This window comes from Lutjanus erythropterus, chromosome 17, assembly GCF_056507025.1.
Source record: "Lutjanus erythropterus isolate fLutEry1 chromosome 17, fLutEry1.hap2, whole genome shotgun sequence".
Lineage (NCBI taxonomy): Eukaryota > Metazoa > Chordata > Actinopteri > Lutjaniformes > Lutjanidae > Lutjanus > Lutjanus erythropterus.
Window position 1 is genome coordinate 26425126 of NC_139333.1, and position 20956 is coordinate 26446081.

At 38.3% G+C, this 20956-nt stretch overlaps 3 protein-coding genes across 3 annotated transcripts; 2 read left to right on the forward strand and 1 right to left on the reverse strand.

Moving 5' to 3' along the window:
- The first annotated feature begins 462 nt into the window (after positions 1-462).
- Positions 463-1836, forward strand: gip (gastric inhibitory polypeptide). Its single transcript, XM_084741390.1, has 3 exons — positions 463-545; positions 1466-1603; positions 1695-1836. Exons 1-3 carry the CDS (start codon positions 469-471, stop codon positions 1780-1782), a joined length of 303 nt encoding a protein of 100 aa, XP_084597516.1. The 5' UTR covers positions 463-468; the 3' UTR covers positions 1783-1836.
- Positions 1837-2812: 976 nt separating this feature from the next.
- Positions 2813-7616, forward strand: snf8 (SNF8 subunit of ESCRT-II). The gene is made up of 8 exons (XM_084741707.1): positions 2813-3218; positions 3313-3363; positions 4385-4523; positions 4634-4738; positions 5038-5110; positions 5675-5816; positions 6290-6364; positions 7107-7616. Exons 1-8 carry the CDS (start codon positions 3165-3167, stop codon positions 7242-7244), a joined length of 777 nt encoding a protein of 258 aa, XP_084597833.1. The 5' UTR covers positions 2813-3164; the 3' UTR covers positions 7245-7616.
- A 1529-nt stretch (positions 7617-9145) lies between these two features.
- On the reverse strand, positions 9146-19556 carry calcoco2 (calcium binding and coiled-coil domain 2). Its single transcript, XM_084741189.1, has 15 exons — positions 19409-19556; positions 18746-18930; positions 17799-17901; positions 15923-16083; positions 15565-15690; positions 15334-15459; positions 15153-15251; positions 14976-15073; positions 14796-14865; positions 13682-13849; positions 13404-13592; positions 12284-12400; positions 12011-12200; positions 11212-11228; positions 9146-10127 (listed from the first exon to the last, which is right to left on the reverse strand). Exons 2-15 carry the CDS (start codon positions 18914-18916, stop codon positions 9963-9965), a joined length of 1800 nt encoding a protein of 599 aa, XP_084597315.1. The 5' UTR covers positions 18917-18930; positions 19409-19556; the 3' UTR covers positions 9146-9962.
- Between the last annotated feature and the right edge of the window lie 1400 nt (positions 19557-20956).

Here is a 20956-nt window from a genome sequence, read left to right on the forward strand (position 1 = left end):
ACTCAACACCAGCTCTTTAGGAAAGTGAAATTAACTCACTCTCCACATTTATTACAGTGCTGCTTATCAGTGGTCACCTGTGTGTGTGTGTGTGTGTGTGTGTGTGTGTGTGTGTGTGTGTGTTTCATTAATGCTTTAATGAGCTGGAACTAAGATGTTTTTCTTGCGCACTTTCCTGATATGATACATATTACCTCCCAAGAAAACTATATAAAAACCCCATTTTCAGCAGGCAACCCACCAGGATAAGTAGCTTAAGGGTTTCTCACTGCCTGTTTTAAAGAAATCTCCATTTAAAGGTAAGGAAATACACTTTCATATGGTTGTTTACTGTGCACATGTATATATTATTTATTTACTTCTCCTCTCGGTCATGTGCTGCTGTATTAGGTTGGGAAAATAAGGACATTATTCTTGATCAGCTTTCATCTTGTTAAAACTTTTGTGCCTTTTTCTCTAAAGGTCATCATGAAGTTGCTGTTTGAAGTTTTGGTCGTCTGCCTGCTTGGAGCGCTGCATGCAAACGCTCAGCCTGAAGAGATGAGGTTAGTGTCACAGGGATAAATCTGCTTGTTTTTACTTAACACACTGAATCTGTTTTAAGATAAAATATAGATTTTTTGATATCCAGAGGGGAGATTCAGGTTCTGCAGTGGCATGAAGACAGAGATATTCTGGTTGGAGTATTTTTAACATGAAAATACTTAACTTTCCAGTTTAAACTTTTATCAACGGAAGACTCAACTGTCATTCGGGCAGTTTTAATCAATATTTATTTGGTATTCTGTTATCTGCCGGTAAGATAGAAATCATCAGGCACTGGCTGCTTCCTGACTCTCCCACAACAGAAGAACAGACAGATAGAGATAATGGAAACAATCACTTTTTCACTTTGCCTACAAATTAGTAACACATCAAAAAGATGATTCCTTGGTGCAACAAGAAGAAAACAATGTAAAACATGTGACAAGTGGAAAACGCCATAAAAGATGTAAAAAGAAAAAAAACAACGTAAAAGACCTAAACAGGATGAAAATTACATAAAAGACGTAAAAAGAAAAAAACAATGTAAAAGATGTAACAAGAAGAAAAAAACATTTACAACAGTCACAGTCAAACTTTATGGGGTTCACAAATTAATAAGTCCTTTGTTGTTGATTTTTTTCTCTTTCTTTCCCCATTTTTTCTCCACTGTCAAAAGAAAAGTTTGCCAACCTCTTTTAAAACTCGGATAACTTGCTGGATTATCTCCTAAGATCTTTGTAATTATACAAACACCCCCCTTTCAGAATGTAAAATAGGTTTTGGAAAATTTGGTGTATTGTTTTTTAAGAAAAAGGAGAATAATTACAACCAGGACCAAGCAATAAATCAAGAAAATACTCAGCAGATGAATCAATATTGAAAATAATCATTGGTTGCAGCTTTACTCGTGTGATTTTATATTTGTGTTTCATGTATAAAGTCTCAGTGAGGACGAGCAGCATGTGGGGAGGAGGTACGCTGAGTCGACCATCGCCAGTGAAATCAGCAAAATCATGGATTCAATGGTGCAGAAAAACTTTGTTGATTTCCTGATCAGCCACAGGCAGAAAAAAAACAAGTAAGTCACTGAAGGAGTGCAACAGATTTCAACTAAAATCAGGAGCAACAGTTTAACAGACTAATGTAATAATTACTACCTTCACTGACAGGCCTGCTGCCACAGCAGAGGACGATCCAGAGGAACGTCTCTACAACGACCTGCTGAAGATAGGACGTCTGCAGGAGAAACACATCTAGGTGTGTTTTTTCTTATTGTGTTAACTGATCTGTCCTGCTGCGTCAAATGAATGTGGTTTCAATATCATGACTCAAATATTGTTCTTAGGCTCCAACAAGGTGCAGTGACGCTCATGACACCTTGACTGTTGTCTCCTGCTGAGATTAGTTCAAAACCTGGACGCTGTGTGGTGTGTTATCTCATGTGTTGTGAATATTTGCCCACCTGTATAACATCAGACAAATAAATAAATAAAGTTACTTCCTGCTTCATACTTTTACTCCACTACATTTATTTACTTTATTACATAAAATGTTATTATGATTAATTTAAAATTTCACACACACACACACACACACACACACACACACACACACACACACACACACACACACACACAGAGTATATGTAAGAGTAATATGATCTAACATCTACAATAACAGCATATGTAACCAGAACCAAGCAATTAATCAAGAAAATCAATCTATATCATATATATGTCTACACTGAAATAAAGACCTTCAGGTAAGGGGTTGACTATCAACATTATGAATGTATTTACTGCTGTAAATCAAGAGTAATGATGTCGTAATTCTCTAATTTCTTAGTGCTAAGCATCCTTTTTTTTTTGTTTTGCAGTATATCATTCTCATGTCATGTAAAGAGAAAATCAAACATTGTTGATTGGCTTTAAAGCTAATAAAGTGCTGCACTTGTTTTTGAGGTTGCGCAGAAAAATTTATGTTGTAAATGAAACAAAAATCCGTGAATCTAAATTACCTACATTACCATTGGTTCATTTCTTGGCTGCTGTGACTTTGACATGAACTTGTTAGTTTTTATACAGATTTTTTTCTATTTTTCCATTTATTTTCCTATTTATCTAAGCTGTTCACCTCTATTGATAGATATATTCTGTTGTTCTTATTATATTTTTCAGTTAAAACAGTGCATCTTCTCTCTGTATCCTGTATTTTTAAATTTTACTGTCCTGCTATTTTCTCCGAGACGCCAGGGGGCGACAGAACTTAAATTGTAGACGTCACCGACCAGGAAGTAGTTTACTTCCTTGCAAACAAAATGGAAGAGTCTGTACTAAACTAGTGTTAGAAATCAAATTAACAAACCCACGTTTATCGAAAATGCGACTTTTAAGCGTCTTTTGAGTTTACTTTGATAGCGAACTGCTAATGTGGAAGTTGACGTTAAGGAAAGAGCGCGTATTTAGAGGAGAACTGATAGAGTTGGTGAACTACAGCAGCTAATGCTAGTTTAGTTAGTTAAGCTAGCTTAGTTTCGAGCTAACTAAACCCTGAAAATAGGACTACCTGATATTATTCTGCGATAAACACGCTCGTAGTTCAGATTCTCCATTTAAAGTTTTGGACCAGAAAGCAGCAACATGCATCGGAGAGGTGTTGGTGCGGGAGCTATCGCCAAAAAGAAGCTCGCAGAGGTAAAGAAACGTTACAGCTGAAAGTCTGTGTTTTTGCATTAAACCAGTTATAGACGCACTTTTATGCCTCACTTGTGATTTCTTTTTCTGTTAGGCCAAATATAAGGAAAGAGGAACTGTTCTGGCAGAAGACCAAATTGCCCAGGTGAGTTCCTGTGACAGAATTTCCTTTTTGTTTTCCAGTAAAAAACAAAACACATATTTGCCAGGTAGCCAACACATTAAAGAGGTAAGTAGGAATATATCTCTCCTTAATGCAAATGTTGTAAATGTAAAATAGAATGCACTTATTTATTAAATGGATTAACTTAAAACTTAATTTATAATAAATATAACTCATACAAACGTTTTGGACAAATTTTAGCTGTTTTAGTTGACGAAATTATCTTTCTCAGTGTGTTTTTTGTTTCTGAACTTAGCTTATTGAGCAAAGTTAAACAACCACACATTCCAGTTATTAAGGAACATTGTTCTTCTAAAGTTTAGTGAATTGATTAGTCAAGCAAAAGACAATTAATTGCCAACTATTTTGACAATGAATTAAACATATCAGTCATTTTTCAAGCAAAAATGTCAAATGTTTGCTGGTTTTAGCTTCATAAATGTGAGGATTTGCTGCTTTTCATGGTCATTTATGACAGTCAATGAGGAGTCTTTGGGTTTTGGACTGTTGGTTGGACAAAAGAAACTATTTGAAGATGTCACTTTGGGCTCTGGGAAATTGTGATGAGCATTTTTCACAAATTTTTGACATTTTATAGACAACAATTAATTGTGAAAAGATTCAGTTGGTCAGATTAATTGATATAGAAAATTATGGTTTGTTTCAGCCCTTGTACAAACCTTTCTGTGTAAAATTTGAGCTGCTTTAGTGGACTAAATAATCTTCATTAAACATGGTTTGATTTGATCTACTTATATTTAAAAAAGTACAATTGATGACTGTCTAAAATGTATTATCAGGTCTTTTGCTGGAAATTTCTCAAAACAGTTAGAAGTAATAACTAATAAATATAGTGTACAAGGAGTAAATGCTAACACCAGTGTCTAACTGAATAACAGTACAAACGAGATACATTTAATGAAATATATGCAAACTTTTATTTTGTCTATTGATACTCCCTTGTTCTGCATTGTTTACGAAATCATTTTTGTTTTCATGACAGATGTCCAAACAGTTGGAGACATTCAAGTCCAACCTGGAGGAGTTTGCCAGCAAACATAAACAAGAAATCCGAAAGAACCCCCAGTTCAGGGTTCAGTTTCAGGAAATGTGTGCCACCATTGGGGTTGACCCACTGGCCTGTGAGAAACATTTGGAATATAATCTTTTAAAATACACATTTTAAGGTCATATGTTTTTAAACTTGAACAGAACTGTTTAACCCTCCTGTCCTCATTTTGTCCCCCCACAGCTGGGAAAGGGTTTTGGTCTGAGATGCTCGGCGTTGGTGACTTCTATTATGAGTTGGGCGTACAGATTATTGAAGTGTGCCTGGCCCTGAAACACAGAAATGGAGGTTTGTGATCTGCCTAGAAACAGAAAACTAGGAGGTTATCATTGTGTTTGACTTTTATCAAAGAGTTAACAAAAAATATGCAATTATAGGCAACTGTTTTAACATCTTCCTTCCTAATATTATGCATATCAATACAGTTATATACCATTTTTTGACATTTTATAGTCAAACAACTATTTATCTGTTAATCAAGAAAATAACTGATTGATAAATCAACTATGAAAATAACTGTTAATGATGTGGATGCCATGGTTTGTAATGTTGCTGGCTTTTAAATGTTGACATGTAATTTCTTTCAGGGCTTATTACTTTGGATGAACTCCATCAGAGAGTACTGAAGGGACGGGGTAAATACGCTCAGGATGTGAGCCAGTAAGTATCACTAATTGAATACTAAATGCATCAAATTGGCAAATTTTCTGTTTTATTTGTGTTTACAAAACTGCCCCGTTCATATGATCTAGTCCCATATTATCTAAGTTGATACTTTTCTGCTTATCTAGACATCATTGGGGTCTGATTTTTTTTGATGTGACTAATGACTAATAGCTACCAAAAGTGCTGGGATCGCCTCAGCCAGCAGTATGTCCGGTAAATGTACTTGTTAATGCCATTGACAGGCTCAGATTGTTTTTCTGTTTGATAACATTATGGAATGGATGCCTACAGAGATGGACCGTGTCAGACTCCACTGACAAAATCAGTCATTTTAAGTCGCAGAACACAGGAATTGCTGGTCTACCACAACCTCGATCATTAAGTTTCTTGGTGTTATTTTGTGACTTTGGTCATTTTTGGGTCGAAGCTGCTGCCAGCTGAGGTGATCAACAAAATATATTAAAATATAGGGCCCAGGTTTAAAATATTGCCCTTTAATGCCCATGTGTCAGTCCTAAGTTGTATGATTATTAAAATCCTTAAATGTTTGCTTCCTAGAGATGACTTGATGAGAGCCATAAAGAAACTGAAGGTGATGGGGAATGGCTTTGGGATGATTCCTGTTGGTGGTTCTTACTTGGTGCAGTCGGTCCCAGCAGAGCTCAACATGGATCACACTGTCGTTCTACAGCTGGCCGAGGTAAGACGTAGCTCCTGGGTTCATTATAGCAGATGTCACAACCTGCTGATAATATAGTTGAACACAAGCCTTGATTAATAAATCTGATTTATGCACATGAGAGGATTTGCTTCCAAAGAGAGTAATGACAGAAAAGACTCTGAGAACAAATGAAGCCAGCAGGATAAAACATTAATTCAACTGCAAAACAGTTGACAGGTTTTAAAGTCCAACACTTGATGTCACTGTTTTCCATTTCACTGCTGTCCTCCACCTGTGCTGCCAGCATGGGGAGAAGCAAAGGAGGCTTTTCTTTCATGCAGCTGGTCCCAAATATCATGAAATTTGCATCCATAATGTTCCTGTCATGAATAAAACTATTAGAGATCTGCTGAATGTTTGATAGGCAGAAAAGCCAACTGTTTAGAAATAAATGTAGCCTCATTATTCTAAAAAGAGAGATCATGTCTGTTTGTCTCTTTGTTCATTTGTAGAAAAAGGGTTACGTGACAGTGAGCGAGATCAAGGACAGTCTAAAATGGGAGAAGGAACGGGCTTGTCACGTCCTGGTAAGTTCATATCGGCTCATTTCAGGTCACTGTATGACAGTCTGAGTGTTGCTCCTCGACCACTGAAGCAGGATATCTGCAGCAAAATATCTTAGAAGACAATAAAAAGTCTCAGATTTTGTTCATAAAGTCTTAAATATTTTCTCTTGCCTGCAGTAGGCAGCAGTGTTAGTTATGATATGTTTTTGTATCTGATTGTGGGCAAGTTGGAGAAGTTCAAGTGGGATTGTTGTAACTGTATGTTCAAGCCTTTATACTGGTGCCACTGCTAGTTACAGTATTTCAAAAGTTCATAGAGTCAGAATGGGCAAGTGTCAACCTCACACCCAGAATTATCCCTGACAGTGCAAAATAATTAAAAACAGGAAGACGGCAGGGTCTCTGCAGATACAGCCACCATCACACACTTCTTTTGGTTTCATAAGCAGGATTGAGAGGGATGTTTTTTAAGGAAAATCCTTCATATCATGTCTTTAAAAAACTTGACTTTAAAGAGTTTATCATTTTAAATTCGTGAATCCTTCCATCCCCATTTCCAGGTGCTTCTCCTGGTCTAGGTTGCATTAATTTAAATCAATTATATATACTGCTAAGAACTATGGAACAAAAGAAATAATAGATATTGAATAGGTTTAGGCCTTTTCTACCATACTTTCAAACTGAGGATGATATAATTGTGAAAATGGTCTTAAATTTAAATCGTAAAGTGCTTCACCTTTGACCTCCGCTCTCGTATTTCCAGGATCACCTCCTGAAAGAAGGCCTGGCCTGGTTGGACTCTCAGGCAGCTGGGGAATCGCAGTACTGGCTGCCCGCTCTCTTCTCTGAGCTGACCTCCCGTGATGTCACACCAGAGGAGGCCAGTCAGATGACACCTTGAGAAGCGACAACACCTTTAGAGACTTGTTGGTAAACAAAATGTGCCTGGTGGCCTGAGGGCTCATGTGATGCAGTTGGCTGGTTCACTGGGGCTGGCAGGGGGCCTGGGTGGGTGACCTCCCTCTGAGATCATTTTCTGGACACGAGGAGGGAAAACTTTCTTCATCTGCTCGACTGTAACGTCTATGCAACGAGTGCATGTACACTGTCAGTGAGAGAAGTTTGACTTCCACTGCACCGCATATAAACTCACTGTAAGATCTTCTGTCTGGTGTCACGGTTATGGGTGGTTAAGGATTTTTCTCAATGTACAGATCATGCAATTGTTGAATTTTTCATGTATAAACTTTTAAAGAAAAGACTACATCATCCACATTCTGCCAGTTTCACGTTTTTATTGCATCAGCAGGAACATTTAAATGCATTTACATTTATTCATTAACATAAAGTCACCTGTTACATACAGTAGCTCAACCTCATTCTGGCATATACATGTGAAAATCAACAGAAATAAACATTTAAATCAATATGATCTGGAAATCACAGATCAGAACCACCTCCGAGAAATGATAGGTGCAAAGCTGTAGAATTCTGGTTAACATGTTAAGTATTAAATATGCCATGTTTCCTTTTAAATTACAGCATATTTTAGCCTATTTACTCCAAATCATACAGTTTGTTTGACCATACAGCTGTTTATTTTCCAAAGCATACTAAAGGATTTTATTTTATTTAAAGTTTTTCTCTTCTCCCCAGGTAAACATTGCTGTCACTGACGTTTTATTTTTGGCTTTTGACTTTTTATTATGTGCTATATCATGTAAGACGTCAACCAATATGGTTTTTTCGATGGCCAGTGCCGATATTTAGAGAGCAGGGCAGCCGAGAGCCGATATATATAATGCCAATATGAGAACAATTATAAGCACAGTATCACTTCATTCCTGCTGTTGAAGATGCATGTCACTGTTTGTTTGTTTTTTTTACACTCTTGCAAAGCTGAAACTAGGGGTGGGAATCTTTGGGCACCTGCCGATTCGATTACGATTACGATTCAGGGGCTACGATTCGATTATAAAACGATTATTGATACATCTTTATGTATATTGATGCACTTTTTCACAAACACATTTCTTTTTGTCTCACTGAATAAGCATTCGTCACTTGCAATTTTTAAAAACAGCGCATTTGTAATAAGAATTCATTTCGATTATATTTTATTAAACTATTGGAAATATGTGCAAACTGGAAAGTACCAACAGTAGCCACTAGTAGCCGCAGCAACAGCAGCCTGCTGTCTCCCCGACTCCTCCGTTGGGTGGAATCGAGTTACGGCTTCTCATGTTTGTTGTGTTGCCAAAGTATTTTATTTTAGCTCGACACAGCTTACATATAACGTGGCTCTTGTCCAGTTCGCTTCCGCCGTCGACGTTGTAGAAGCCGAAGTGTTTCCACACGGCTGCTTTTAAATTAGAAGGAGCTGTTCGGACCTCATGGCGAGGTGGCTGCCGGTCGGCCATGTTTGTTTTCCGCTGTGCGCGTGTCGCTCCAGGTGCGCGTCCCAAAGTGTCCCGGCGATGACGCGTACCGCGCTTCTTAGTTCCACATTATTTAGAAGCTTCTGTATCACTTTAATTAACAGATTTAAATAATCGAAATTTGGACGTTTGTGAATCGATTCAGATTCGTCCACGTCCGAATCGCGATGCATCTAAGAATCGGAAATTTCCCCCACCCCTAGCTGAAACCTACCTTCAGTTTTGAGCTCAAACCAAGGACAAAAGAATACCGAAGAATCAGAACAAAATGTCAGCACTGGTTGGCTGCAGTATTATTTGTAGATTTAGATTCAGTGGTGGCTGCGGATTGTTTCTGACTTGTGTCATCTAAATATTTCCAGATTGACGTAATAATTTCCAAATTTCACAAGATGGTTTTACTACTTTATAAAAAAGATGATATTATGCAGACTAACTGCATTCTCTTGGCACGTAACACTCCAGTTAAACCGCTGAATTACTCAACTTGAGGGTTGCGATCAAGGATTTCTTTTATTTTGTAGGGTGATGACACCATAAAATATGACAACAGGCATTCAAAGCTTAATTTGAAAGCCTCAATTGGAGCTTCGAAATCAAATACGACATAACAAAAATGATATTTAGTGCAGCCTAGTATGAGATATTGCCGCTGTCACCTCTTAGTGGGACCTGTCTGATGTCTGTAAATAATATTATAAAGAGTACAGCCTAGACCTGCTCAATTTAAAAGTTCCTGAGGTCACTTCTGCTATGATTTGGTGCTATAAATATAATTGGCTTAATGTGACTCAATGTGATACTCAGCCCAGTTGTGTGGTAATCTGCTGCAGAGCTTTTAAAACCGTCTTTAAAATGCTTTACTGTGAAATGATAAAATAATATTTGACCAAAATAAATGTGGACATGATGTTCACTGTGGCGGATTATACAGCTCAGGCAGGTTTCAGGTCTCTGCCAGCTGATTCTTACTGGATTCTGGACACATGAGGGGCACTAAAGGCTGTTTTAACGAAAAGAAAACTCTGCACAGATCTTCAGTATGCTTTGGAAAATGGTCAGCAGTGATGTAACTTCTATGTAATTTGCAGTTAATTGGGGAAAAAAAAGTGCAAAAATACCACAAAACCCAACTTGTAAGACTTTTTTGTCCTTCATGTGTGATTCTCCTGGTGCCGTCCTCACAGCTCGTGGCCGTAGACGTGATCTTCAAACACAGACTGCTCCATGTGGTCGCAGATCATCGTGCAGAAGGGACATATTCTGTGACATTGCTCGTGCTGCTCCAGCTCCTCTTGAGTTATGAGAGGGAAGCGCTCGTGGCAGTGACGACACACCAGCGCCGGCTGGGGGAAAACAGAAATAGAGACGGTACATTAAGAGGTGGTAACAAAATAGGGAGGGGATTAAGTTTTAAGTCCGCTGCGAAAAATAAACTGTAAACAGACGAGGCACACTCAGGCTCATGTGTGAATAACTAGAGACCACGTGAGGGAGGGAGGTTTTCAGTTTGCTGCCTGGGGTCCAGCTTGTTTCAATATTAGTTCATTCTAGTTAACATTTCTTACGACTTTTACAACTTGTTTTAATCTCGGAGAAAATTATGTGAAGGGGTTCACAGCTAACACAAATATTGGAAAATTTAGGGTCAGAAAAAAAGATAACCAGGGGCCTGTGCTACAAAACAGGATTTATGGTCAGTGAGGTAAATTTCAGACTTGTTTCACGTTTGTCCAGCGGTGGTGGTTCACTTTAAATTATTAATTGAAATTTTATCGAAACTGCAACATGGCCTACGGCAATATTTATTTAAGGCGAAATGTGTCAAAATACCATTTTAAATTCAAGATTGTGGTGCTGCAGAGGTGTCCTGCCCAGCACATCATTCTCTACACTTCAGAAAACATTTTTTTAGTACAGATCCCTGAAGAAAAATAACAGATTATAATCATTTTAATGTGTTTTTCAATGAAACTGAGACTAACGATGTAAAAATTATCTTTTCCCCTATATTGCAAATCATATTGCAATTGCAATATAAGTCAAAATATTTACAATTTGCTATTTTTTCGAACACTTTCAGCCCTAGTTCACTTCTTACTGGGGTGTATCACCATGGTAAGTTATGCTGAAATGCTGGATGAAAGCACCGCCTACTGACCAATCAAATCTCTTGGAAAAAGTATTTAATGGCGCTGATCAAGAGCCCGTGAAACTCGGCATGTAGATCATGAGAGGAAGGAGGGAAAAGCGTTACTTTACTGTGCTTTTATAAACCGATTTCATCCTACAGCACTGCAGAATCTCCCAAACAAGTTACATGAACGGTGACCAGTTTTCAAACAGGAAAAAAACAACTGCAGAAAAAAAATGCCATCATACTGCTTATTACTTATAATTAATTACTCTTGAAAAAATGATTTGACTTACCTCTTCCTCTAGGTCACCTGCAACAAAAGAGAAAACACCAGATCAATAAAATAATATTTGTTTATTACAGAGCTGCAATGAAATAATTGGTTTGAGTTTTTTTTTTTATTTTTTTTTTTTTTATTTCAGCTCATTAAATGTGAATATTCTGTGGTTTCTTTACTCCTCTGTCAGTAAACTGAAATATTTTTTTTGATTCAGGACTAAATAAGACATTTGAGGACGTCATCTTGAGCTTTGGGAAACGCTGACATTTTAATACGTTTTCTGACATTTAATAGACCGAACAACAAATTGATTAGTTAGTTAGTTTATTCATTGTTTATTCTACAGCTGCAGCTGATGATTTTATTATCAGTGACTCTTAACTTTTTGTTTTTGGTAATAACTTGTTCATGTTTTGTATAATTTGTTTTTCACAATATTATTATCTGGTCATCTGTGATCTTATCAGCAATATACATAATGTATAAAGTAAAAATTTCACCTGACATCACCTACAATATTTCACCAAACACAGAGGTCATGTGATCATATTTGTCCCGTGCAAATCTGCATCTCTGTGATTTGAAGCCCTACTTTTTTTTAACATCTAATATCTGTTTGTCAGGTAAGTGAACAAGTATGAAAATTGATCATATTAGGGGCAGAAACATATTGTATTTTATTTTGTGATTTTCTACTGCTGTGAAAAACATACTGGGGTTTTATCTTTTAAGGTCTTTTTCTGCTTTAGAAACAGTAAATAGTAATTCCTATGTTAAAATGATGAGTGCTTGTTTTAGAGCCTGTTACTCACCGATGCTCTCATACGGGTGCTCATACGGGTTCTCAGTCGGCTCAGGTGACTCCGGCTGTGGTTGTGGCTGCTGCTGCTGCTGCTGTTGTTGTTGTTGTTGTTGTTGTTGTTGTTGTTGTGAGTCGGCAGGGGGAGCTGCCTGGAAGTCGGCATAAACTCTGCGCAGCCCCTCGATATCACTGACAAGATTCTGACAGAGGAAATACACTTGAACAAAGGTGTTTTCTCGAGGACTCGAGGTGACCTCTCGAGCTGCGGTCGTGTAAACGTTACCTGGTTGTCTCTGGTGAGCTCTTCTTTCTCGTGGCTCAGCAGCCTGATCATGTTGTTCTTCTCCTCTAAGGTGTTGGCTTGATCTGCGATCATTTCATTTGCCTCATTGAGCTGCAGCTGAAACGTAATGAAGGGAAACAAGACGCAGTTTAACACAAACAGACAGTCAAAAGTATGTGGACATCTGGACATTAATTTGGTACCTGAGCCTCCACTCCTCTGGTTTCAGGCTTTCCAACAGATATTTAAACAAGCAAAATTAAAAAAGAAAATTACTCTCATCCAGGCACTTGAACTTCAGTGAACTCTTAAGACTGAATTTGGGTATTAGCAGGACAGAGAGAATTTGTTTCCTGCATTTTGGTAATTAAATACTTTAGCTTCACTTTTAATTCTCAGGAAAGAATAAAGAATAAGTCGCCCCTCTTGTGTGAGCTTGCTTAAATCTCTGGTATTAACTTCACTGCAACTACAGCCCCACTGGGAAAAAGGCAAATATTCTTAAATATAATCATATTGTCTTGTTTTAAGCTAAATCTGGGTTAACACAATTTTGCTCGGCCAGAACTCTTAAAACTAGCTTAGAAATCCAGCCACTTTAAGACCCTAATAAAACAAAACTGGTCTCTGAGCTGTATTAACCATGCAGCAGGGGCGGATGTAAGAAACACTGTGTTTTAAAAGGTTACTTTAGATGCACTGATCCAGGCAGTGGCAGATCAGCCACTCCTGTGTGGTAAAATTACAGATTTTCTTGTCACAGAAGGCTGTCTGATGGCAAGTTAAAGTACACTTAAACCGATACTGTTTTTTTTAGCTGGCCAAAATACGTCTTGCTGCTGCCTTAATTCTGTTTGGTGTTTCTCTGACTCATATTCTCCCTCTTTCTGTCCTTCTTGTACTTGCTGGTTGTGCAACGGGGTGATGTCATGTTGAAACAGGAAAGGCCCTGTAGGAAACACACTATTGTCTAAAATATGCTGTCGCTGTGTGCTGTAGCATTACAATTTCCCTTCGTTTGAACCAAGGGGCCGACATCAAGTAAACAAAAACAGCCCCAGGACAAGTAAGCCACATACTTTTGGCCACGTAATAAACCTTGTCAGATGCATGACTTTACCTCTTGTTTGCTGCTTTTTCGTTGTTCCTGCTCAAGTGATCTGGCCACATTCTCCAGCTGCTCCCTGAGATTGTGCAGCTCTCTGTCCAGATACTCCGCTCGTCTCTTGGCGTTTCTGGACTCCTCCCGCTCAGCCGCCAGCTTGGCCTGAGCGTCCTGTAGCTGGGAGGTAAGAGTCTGACACTGCACCTGAAGACGAGGACAAAACATGAAGTGTTAGCACAGAGGAAAGTCGTCATCGTTTGTAATTAAAATCATTTCTTCTCATTTGTTCCCACCCTCAGGCCGTCATCTGGACAGTTCTGCGGAGTCTCCTGCTCTGACAGCCTCCTACATAACTCCTGGTTCTCCCTCTTCACGTCGTCCATGTTGTGTGTGAGGCTTTGCAGCTTCTGCAGCTCTGCAGAGAGCCTCTCCTTCTCTTTCTTGCTGGTCTGAAGGTCAACCTGCCAAAAGGTAAAACACACACTTAAATACATGGCCAAACTTCTGAAGTTCTGGACCCAAATAATCTCCTGACCTGGATGACTTCACACAATGACATTTTCATTAATTAATAGAAATTGCATCTAAAACAACATGTCACTGGCCAAGACAACCATGTATATTTGATTGTAATGTGCATGAATAATGGAATTACACATGACTTTTCTTTGTTTTGATATCGGCATCGTATTTCAGCCATCAGCCACCCTGCTTTTTGGAAAACGCATATCGGTCTGACACTAATATTCAGAGGCTTTAAATCACACATCACGGTCTTCATCAGCGAACGCAGCTGGCTCAGGTGTCATGTGATGCCAAATACCATCTCTGACCTGAGATGGGGATATGATCTGCCTTATAATGCAACCACTTGTTGTCATGTGATCAATTTTTCACACTTGGGTCACATGATGACACCAGAGCCAGCTCCATTGACTTGTGAAGTCCTTGACATGTAGTCTAGAACTCAGAAAAAGCTAGTAAGTGGACCTTGAGTTGAGATTCATCTGCCACCTAGGGTCAAGAAGAAGTAAGAAGAAGAGTAATTTTTTTTATTAGGAGTTTTTGTACAGTTTTAGTTTTCTTTAAGATGCATAGAACAGTGTACTGGTATTGTAAACAAGCGTCCTGTGGTTCAACTGACTGCATAAACTTAATAAAGAAACAATAAATGGGACGATAAGTCCAAACTTCTCAAATTAAACATTTTGTTGTTTATTTAGAGAATCAAACGTAACCAACGACCTGAAACGCCAGACGGTTTGTTACATAGAACAATCTGGGAAGTCGCTATTTGGAGAAGGGCAGGCACTTTCAAAAAACACTTGGCAGGTGACTGGATGGACCATCTGTCGCGTTTAACACGGGCTAACTTTAACCAATCATTACACAGCAGAGTAGACGTACCTCTACAAGCTGGATGCTGTCTTTCACTTTGAACAGTTCTCTTTCTTGTTCTCTGATTTTGGCATTTAGCCTAAAATCATACAAAAACAGCCATTAGTGAGCAGAAAACTTTTTTTTTAACGATCTCTAAAACTTTACTTTAATGATGAAAATAGATGTAAAAGTGCAGAGTTGACTCACGTGGAAATCTCCTCCATCTGAGCGTCAATCTTGGCCCTCAGCGCCTCACGCTCCTCTTTGAGCTGGTTGATCTTCATCACGGCTCGTTCGTATTTCTCCTGAAATAAGTGGAACAAAGGATTAGCCGATGCAAGAATTTTATCAGACCCTTGAACAGCGAGAGGAATCGATTTTTACCTCATTTTGTTTCGATGCTCCGCCCAAACTGACGCTCTGACTCATTTTTGTCTGCTCAGCAGTAATTTGTTTCTGTATCTCCATCTGCTTCGTCTCTTCCTGGTGCAGACATCCAAATTAAGTTTTCACACTGATACTGCAGCACTGGCTTTAGATTTTCACCTGTGGACTGACCACTCACCTTTAAATGGTCCATTTCTTTCTGCTGTTGCTCTACGGTGCTTTTCAAGTTTTGGTTTTGTTCCTTGATTTGTTCCAGTTCTTCCAACAGTTGACTCTTTTCTTTCTCTTTCTGTTCATTCTCCCCCTGTAGAAATGAATCACGCAGTGTCACATATCAAAGTCCGATCCCTGCTCATCTGTTTTCTCTATTGCACAACGAGCAGTGACATGACAAATTAGATAAGCAGACCTTCAAGCTGGCCGTTTCTTGCTGTTCCTTCTGCAGAGCGCTTTTCAAGGTTTCCTTTTCCTCCATTATCTTTTCAAGCTCTTTCTGCAGTTCAGTCTTCTCACGTACACTCTGTTCGAGCTGTTCCTGGGGTCAGTAACACACATTAAGTCAATAAAAAGCTTTATTTACTTATGCTATCTGTTTTCATTAGATAGAAACAGTTGTCTTGCACAAAGAGCTCCAGTCATCAGTGAATAACCCAACCACTAGTTTAAAAATATGATCTGATTTAATCCTGAGTATTTCTACAACAGTCTGATTGTTTACTCATCACAACATTATCAAAAATACAGTCGCTGTTATTTGCATTTGAGACCTGTGTCTGAATAACCAGGAGGTCATCGTCCGGGCTGCTCTCCAGGCTCTGCTCCACCGAGTTTCTGAAACAGAAAGGTGTGCTGGCTCCTCGCACTTGGCCGGTGTTGTCAACGTAGCAGAACTGATAAAACTCGATCTCATCCTTTGGCAGGTAGTAATCTAATGGGGCAAGAACAGAGCAGACTGCTAGAGACCAAGATCTAAAGTCAGAAAAGAAAAGCGCATATCATATGTAGCTTTATGTCTTACAGATCCTTGTTTTTGCTTGACCAACATTCAAAAACCAAACATATTCAATTCAGAGAGAAAAGCAGTAAATCCTTGCATTTAAGAAAAAGAAATCAGATATGATTGGCATTTTTTCTAAATAAATAACAATTGCCATCCATTTTACAGTCATGGTGTGGTTTCTCTCGAGAGTTTTTCAAAGCACGGCAATCAGACATGGCTTAACTGAAACATCAATACTAATAGTCTGGAATTTTATTGTAGTTTAGCGTGAAACCGGTTTTCTTTTCATCCCAAAAATGTCTTTCTGACTGCTGAGTACTCGTGGGCCGGTATGTCAACATGTTGACGGGCGTCGTAGCCGGTGTGATCACATCACAGGATCGTCTCTGGTTCCAGTTTTTTTTTCCAGATGTGATTTCCCCTCAGATGCACCTGTCACATACTGTCTGTAGGCTTAATTGCCAGCAGCTGAGCTTCCCAGTGCAGCTGCTTTTAATAAAACACTGATTAAGAGTCTAGAGATGAGAATGCATGGAAATATCGCTTTATAACAACTTACACAGGAAAGTGTGAGTAATAACATTAACAATGGCTCTGTTACATTTCAGTGTCACAGTAGAGGGCTGGCCACACCAAAACTGTAAAAATCTTGCTGCAAAAATTGTTCTAACTCAGGTGGATGGCGGAGGCCACAACACAACGACACACTCCTCCATCCACCCGAGTTAGAACAACTTTACAGCATTATTTTTAAAGTTAAAGTTGTTAGTGTGGATGGTCCTTCAGCCATGACAGTGAGGCAGCGTGGATGAGGGCTCATGCATGAATGCAGATGAGTCATTGGCTTGCACACACTTTTTTGCTGAGGTTGAGTCTGCGACCTCGGTGGCTGTCGTTCACCAAAGCTAGACTTCAACATCCTGTTTATTTCTTCTCTTTTCGCTTTTTTCCTTTTTTCCATTTTCTTTTTTATCGAACCATTAAAAACATTCAGCATTCAAATGGTGGCTGTGTTTTCATGTGCCGTACAGGTGGATCAAATCAAAATCATCTGTACAAAAAGTCCATAAATAAAAGTTCCCACACTTTTTTTTTTTTTTGCTGCAGGGCTTAAAACATCAATTTTCCTGAGAGACAGTTATTGTTTAGAAAGGGTCCTGAATTTCCCTCCCTGAGTGAGACCAGACCTGAGAAGGAAACAATTCAGGTCCACACAGAGGTCATAACCTGCAATGACAGGTCATAAGTAGCCTTAACTTAATTATAGGGGGTCATAAGCCATACAATCTGGGAACCACTGGTCTAAAAGTTTCTGGAACTTTAAATATATGTGACCTCTGGGCAAACAAAAACTATAAATGTCTGTCAGACGTGGATCACCCAGATGTAAAACAAAATCTGACTCTCTAGTTTAAAGGATTACATCGCTTATATGACAGTACTGAGTGTCTATGTCAACAATGCAAAGTCAGAGGATCAGATTTCCACAAAAGCAGCCCATAAAAACAGATTTAAGAGCCTTTTTCATTAATTATGCTTTAACTGTTTACACATTACACACTCAGAGTGTTCTGACAGGCAGTGTACATTACAAACATGACCAAAAATCACCACCCTGCTGTGAAAGTGAAACTATTTCTTACCTTTAAAAATGGCTTGCTTCATCAGAGACTGCTGTCCTTCCACATCCAGACATGGCTCCACCCACACAAAGGTATGATAATCCTTTGTTGTGCTCCATCCCACCTGTACAGCACAGGAAAAGTTAAACAAAACTCAGACAGAGACTCTTTAATCCACCTCACAGAACAGCTAATAGATGTCATTAACTGTGGGAACAATGTTCCCTAACAGATCTTTTTTGAGTCTCTCTCCACACTGTTTCATTATCAAAGTAAACAGCAGATTGTGTGATCTAAAGATCTGTAAGATCTAAGTGGAAATCCCCGACTCCACCTTCTCATTGTCTGTGGATACGAGATAATCTTCACCCACTGATTAGTGAATGTGAAGTGAGAGGTTCATCAGCCACATTTAAGAAAACATGAGGGTCTTTTTTATAGATAAAGTAGATAAATTAAATTTCCCCTTTGTTTCCTAATACTGACTTTTAGGACTCATCTTTAACCATGTTATAATACTCAAGCATTGTTTTATATAAATATCTGTCTATCTATCTATGCACTATAGGAGTTGTTCTTTCTTCTCTTCTTGTGTTTCTGTTGGTCTTTAAGGACACAAAGGTATACATTTAAAAACTACAACTTTTTATATACTAAGACTGCAGCTAATGATTATTTTTATTTCCAATTAATCTGTTGATTTTCCCAATTAATCGATCAGTTGTTTGGTCAATATAAAGTCAGAAAATGGTGAAAATTGTTGATCGCCATCTTCCTCCCTTCCTTCCTTCCTTCCTTCCTGTCTTGTTTCGTTTACTAGCTAAAGATTTTCAGTTTACTGTCATAAAGGAGTAAAGAAACCAGAAAATATTCACATTTTTTAGTTTAAGAAATTACTCAAAAAGACTGTTCGATTATCAAAATAGTTGGCAATTAATTTAAAAGTCAATTTGTCATCGCTTGCTCACCTTAAAGATGCCCACCCAGTCCCTGGGGTTGGGCTGGAAGGCAGCAGTGAGGGTGTAGCTGCAGGTGACGGGGGTTGAAGGTGGGTATGAGTGCGGGATGTCAGTGAACACCACCTGGGAGAAGGTGCGGGGTGAGGAGTCGGTGGCTGCCGCCTCTGTGGAGACCTCCATGCTGAGCCTAAAGTCTGCCAGTAAACAAATAAAGACTGATGATGAAACTACATGTCATGAGTCTGACTGATGACAGCAGGTGGTACAAGATGGCCTGTGATATAACATATGTTTGATAGGCTTCCGTCTTCCTGCTGTTGTTGTTGATTTGTGGGGTTTTTGCGCACGTTCAATATCGATTTCAGTTGTTTACAGATTGATTATGTATTCGTAATTAACTCAAAAACACTCCTCAGAGCTGAAAAGACTGAAATTTTATCTTAAAACGAGTCCCTTCCCACACAGATGACATTTAATCTATTATAAAAAACTTTTAGTTGAAAGAATAACTTACTCGTAAAGAAACCGAAAGTGAGCCAGCAAAAAAACAAAGACCGCACCCGAAAGATTATATAACGAACACTTTGATATACAATAGTTTTGTTGACTACAGGCTGTCTAAATAAACCTATAACTTTGATGAAATAACTGGATAAAAAACATTAAATTTACCTGTTTGCTGTCACTCCTCACAACATCGAGGTCTGCCGTCTGCTCAGTTGAACCTCCGCCTGTGATGTATTCAAGTGCTGCTCGGATAATTTGTACTGCCTGCGTCGCAAATGCGACGTGATACTTCGGGCACGTGAAGCAGTACTTTTTTCTTTTTCTTTTTTTTTTTTTTAATAAATGGACAGTACTTGTCATGTGATTTACCAATCTTTTCCACCCTAAAAAAATGATGATTGCTTTCAAAAACCACACACCTTTTTTTTTTTTTTAAATAAACGATGAGCATTGGTAAAATTGCGACAACAAGTAGACCTGTATTAAATTTTTAAAAAGTTAAGTATCGTCCAACTACCAACTAGCTTAAAGATGCAACATTTCTGGATCCAAACTGATTTTCTCTATTTTCTTAAAAGGGATTTTAAAAATATAGCAAAATTAACTTTCTTTGGCCAAAGACTTTAAAATTAACCGTTTTACATTCAAATTAAAAAAAAAGAAAAGAAAAAGAAAATATAATTAGAATTGTTTAAACACTGCAGCCGTTTATTCTATCCATCTATTTTGATTTATCTGAATCAACAAATCCCCCTTGTTTGTTTGTTTTTTTTTAATTCTCTATATTGTTTATAAAACGTACCCTTTATGGACCTTTTATTTGTATTTGGTTTAGATGTGTTATTAAATTCTCTATGTATGTGGTTGCTGACATTTTCAAGTACATTAGAAAGTAAGATTTGTGTTGACTGCAAAGGAACCGAACAAAAACAAGGTATGGGTAATAGAATTGTTTTAATGCCATTCAAATATATATATCAACAACAAAACAGCAAAAAGTGGACATTATGTTTGTTGAATGCAAAATCAGTCACTTCAAACTGAACATGACTCAGTCTGGTCAGACAAGGTCTAACTTGTGTGCTCAAATCAAATTCGTGGCTTCGTGGTTTCCGATTGTTTATGAAGGCATCATTAGTTTAACCCCTGTCTGCATTAATGGGAAATGTAGTCCACATTCAACACGTCTCTTCTACTTTTCTTCTGCAGTGTGAGCTAAAAACACAAGAGGGAGCCAAACTCTTTTCTGATCGTGAAACTGATTCTGTTCTGTAAACATACTTTGTGACGCTTGCATGTAATATTATGCTCCTTAACACGCCTTTCCCTGTTGCATTTTTGCTTTTTAATTCTTACTTAATTGGAAGGAATGGAAAATGCCAAAGTTTAAATTTGCTTAGAGGGGCCTACAATTTTTGTCAGATTTGTCATATAAGTGTCCATGTATTTTTTTTTTTTTTTTCCAACCTGATCACAAAATCACATGTAAATCCAAATCCTATTTTGTACCTCTGCTGCACTGATTGCAATTTATGTGCCTGTTTAAGGCCCTTTTTTTGGAGACATGTCGTCCAATATCGAAAGCATCATAAGTGGTAAAATGCCAATTTGTGTGCTCAAAGAATCTGGGTTTTCAGACAGTCTTAAACCCACAAAATAAATCATCTCTGACCACGCCCCAGTTAGTGATGTCAGACTACAGCTGGTGTTTTT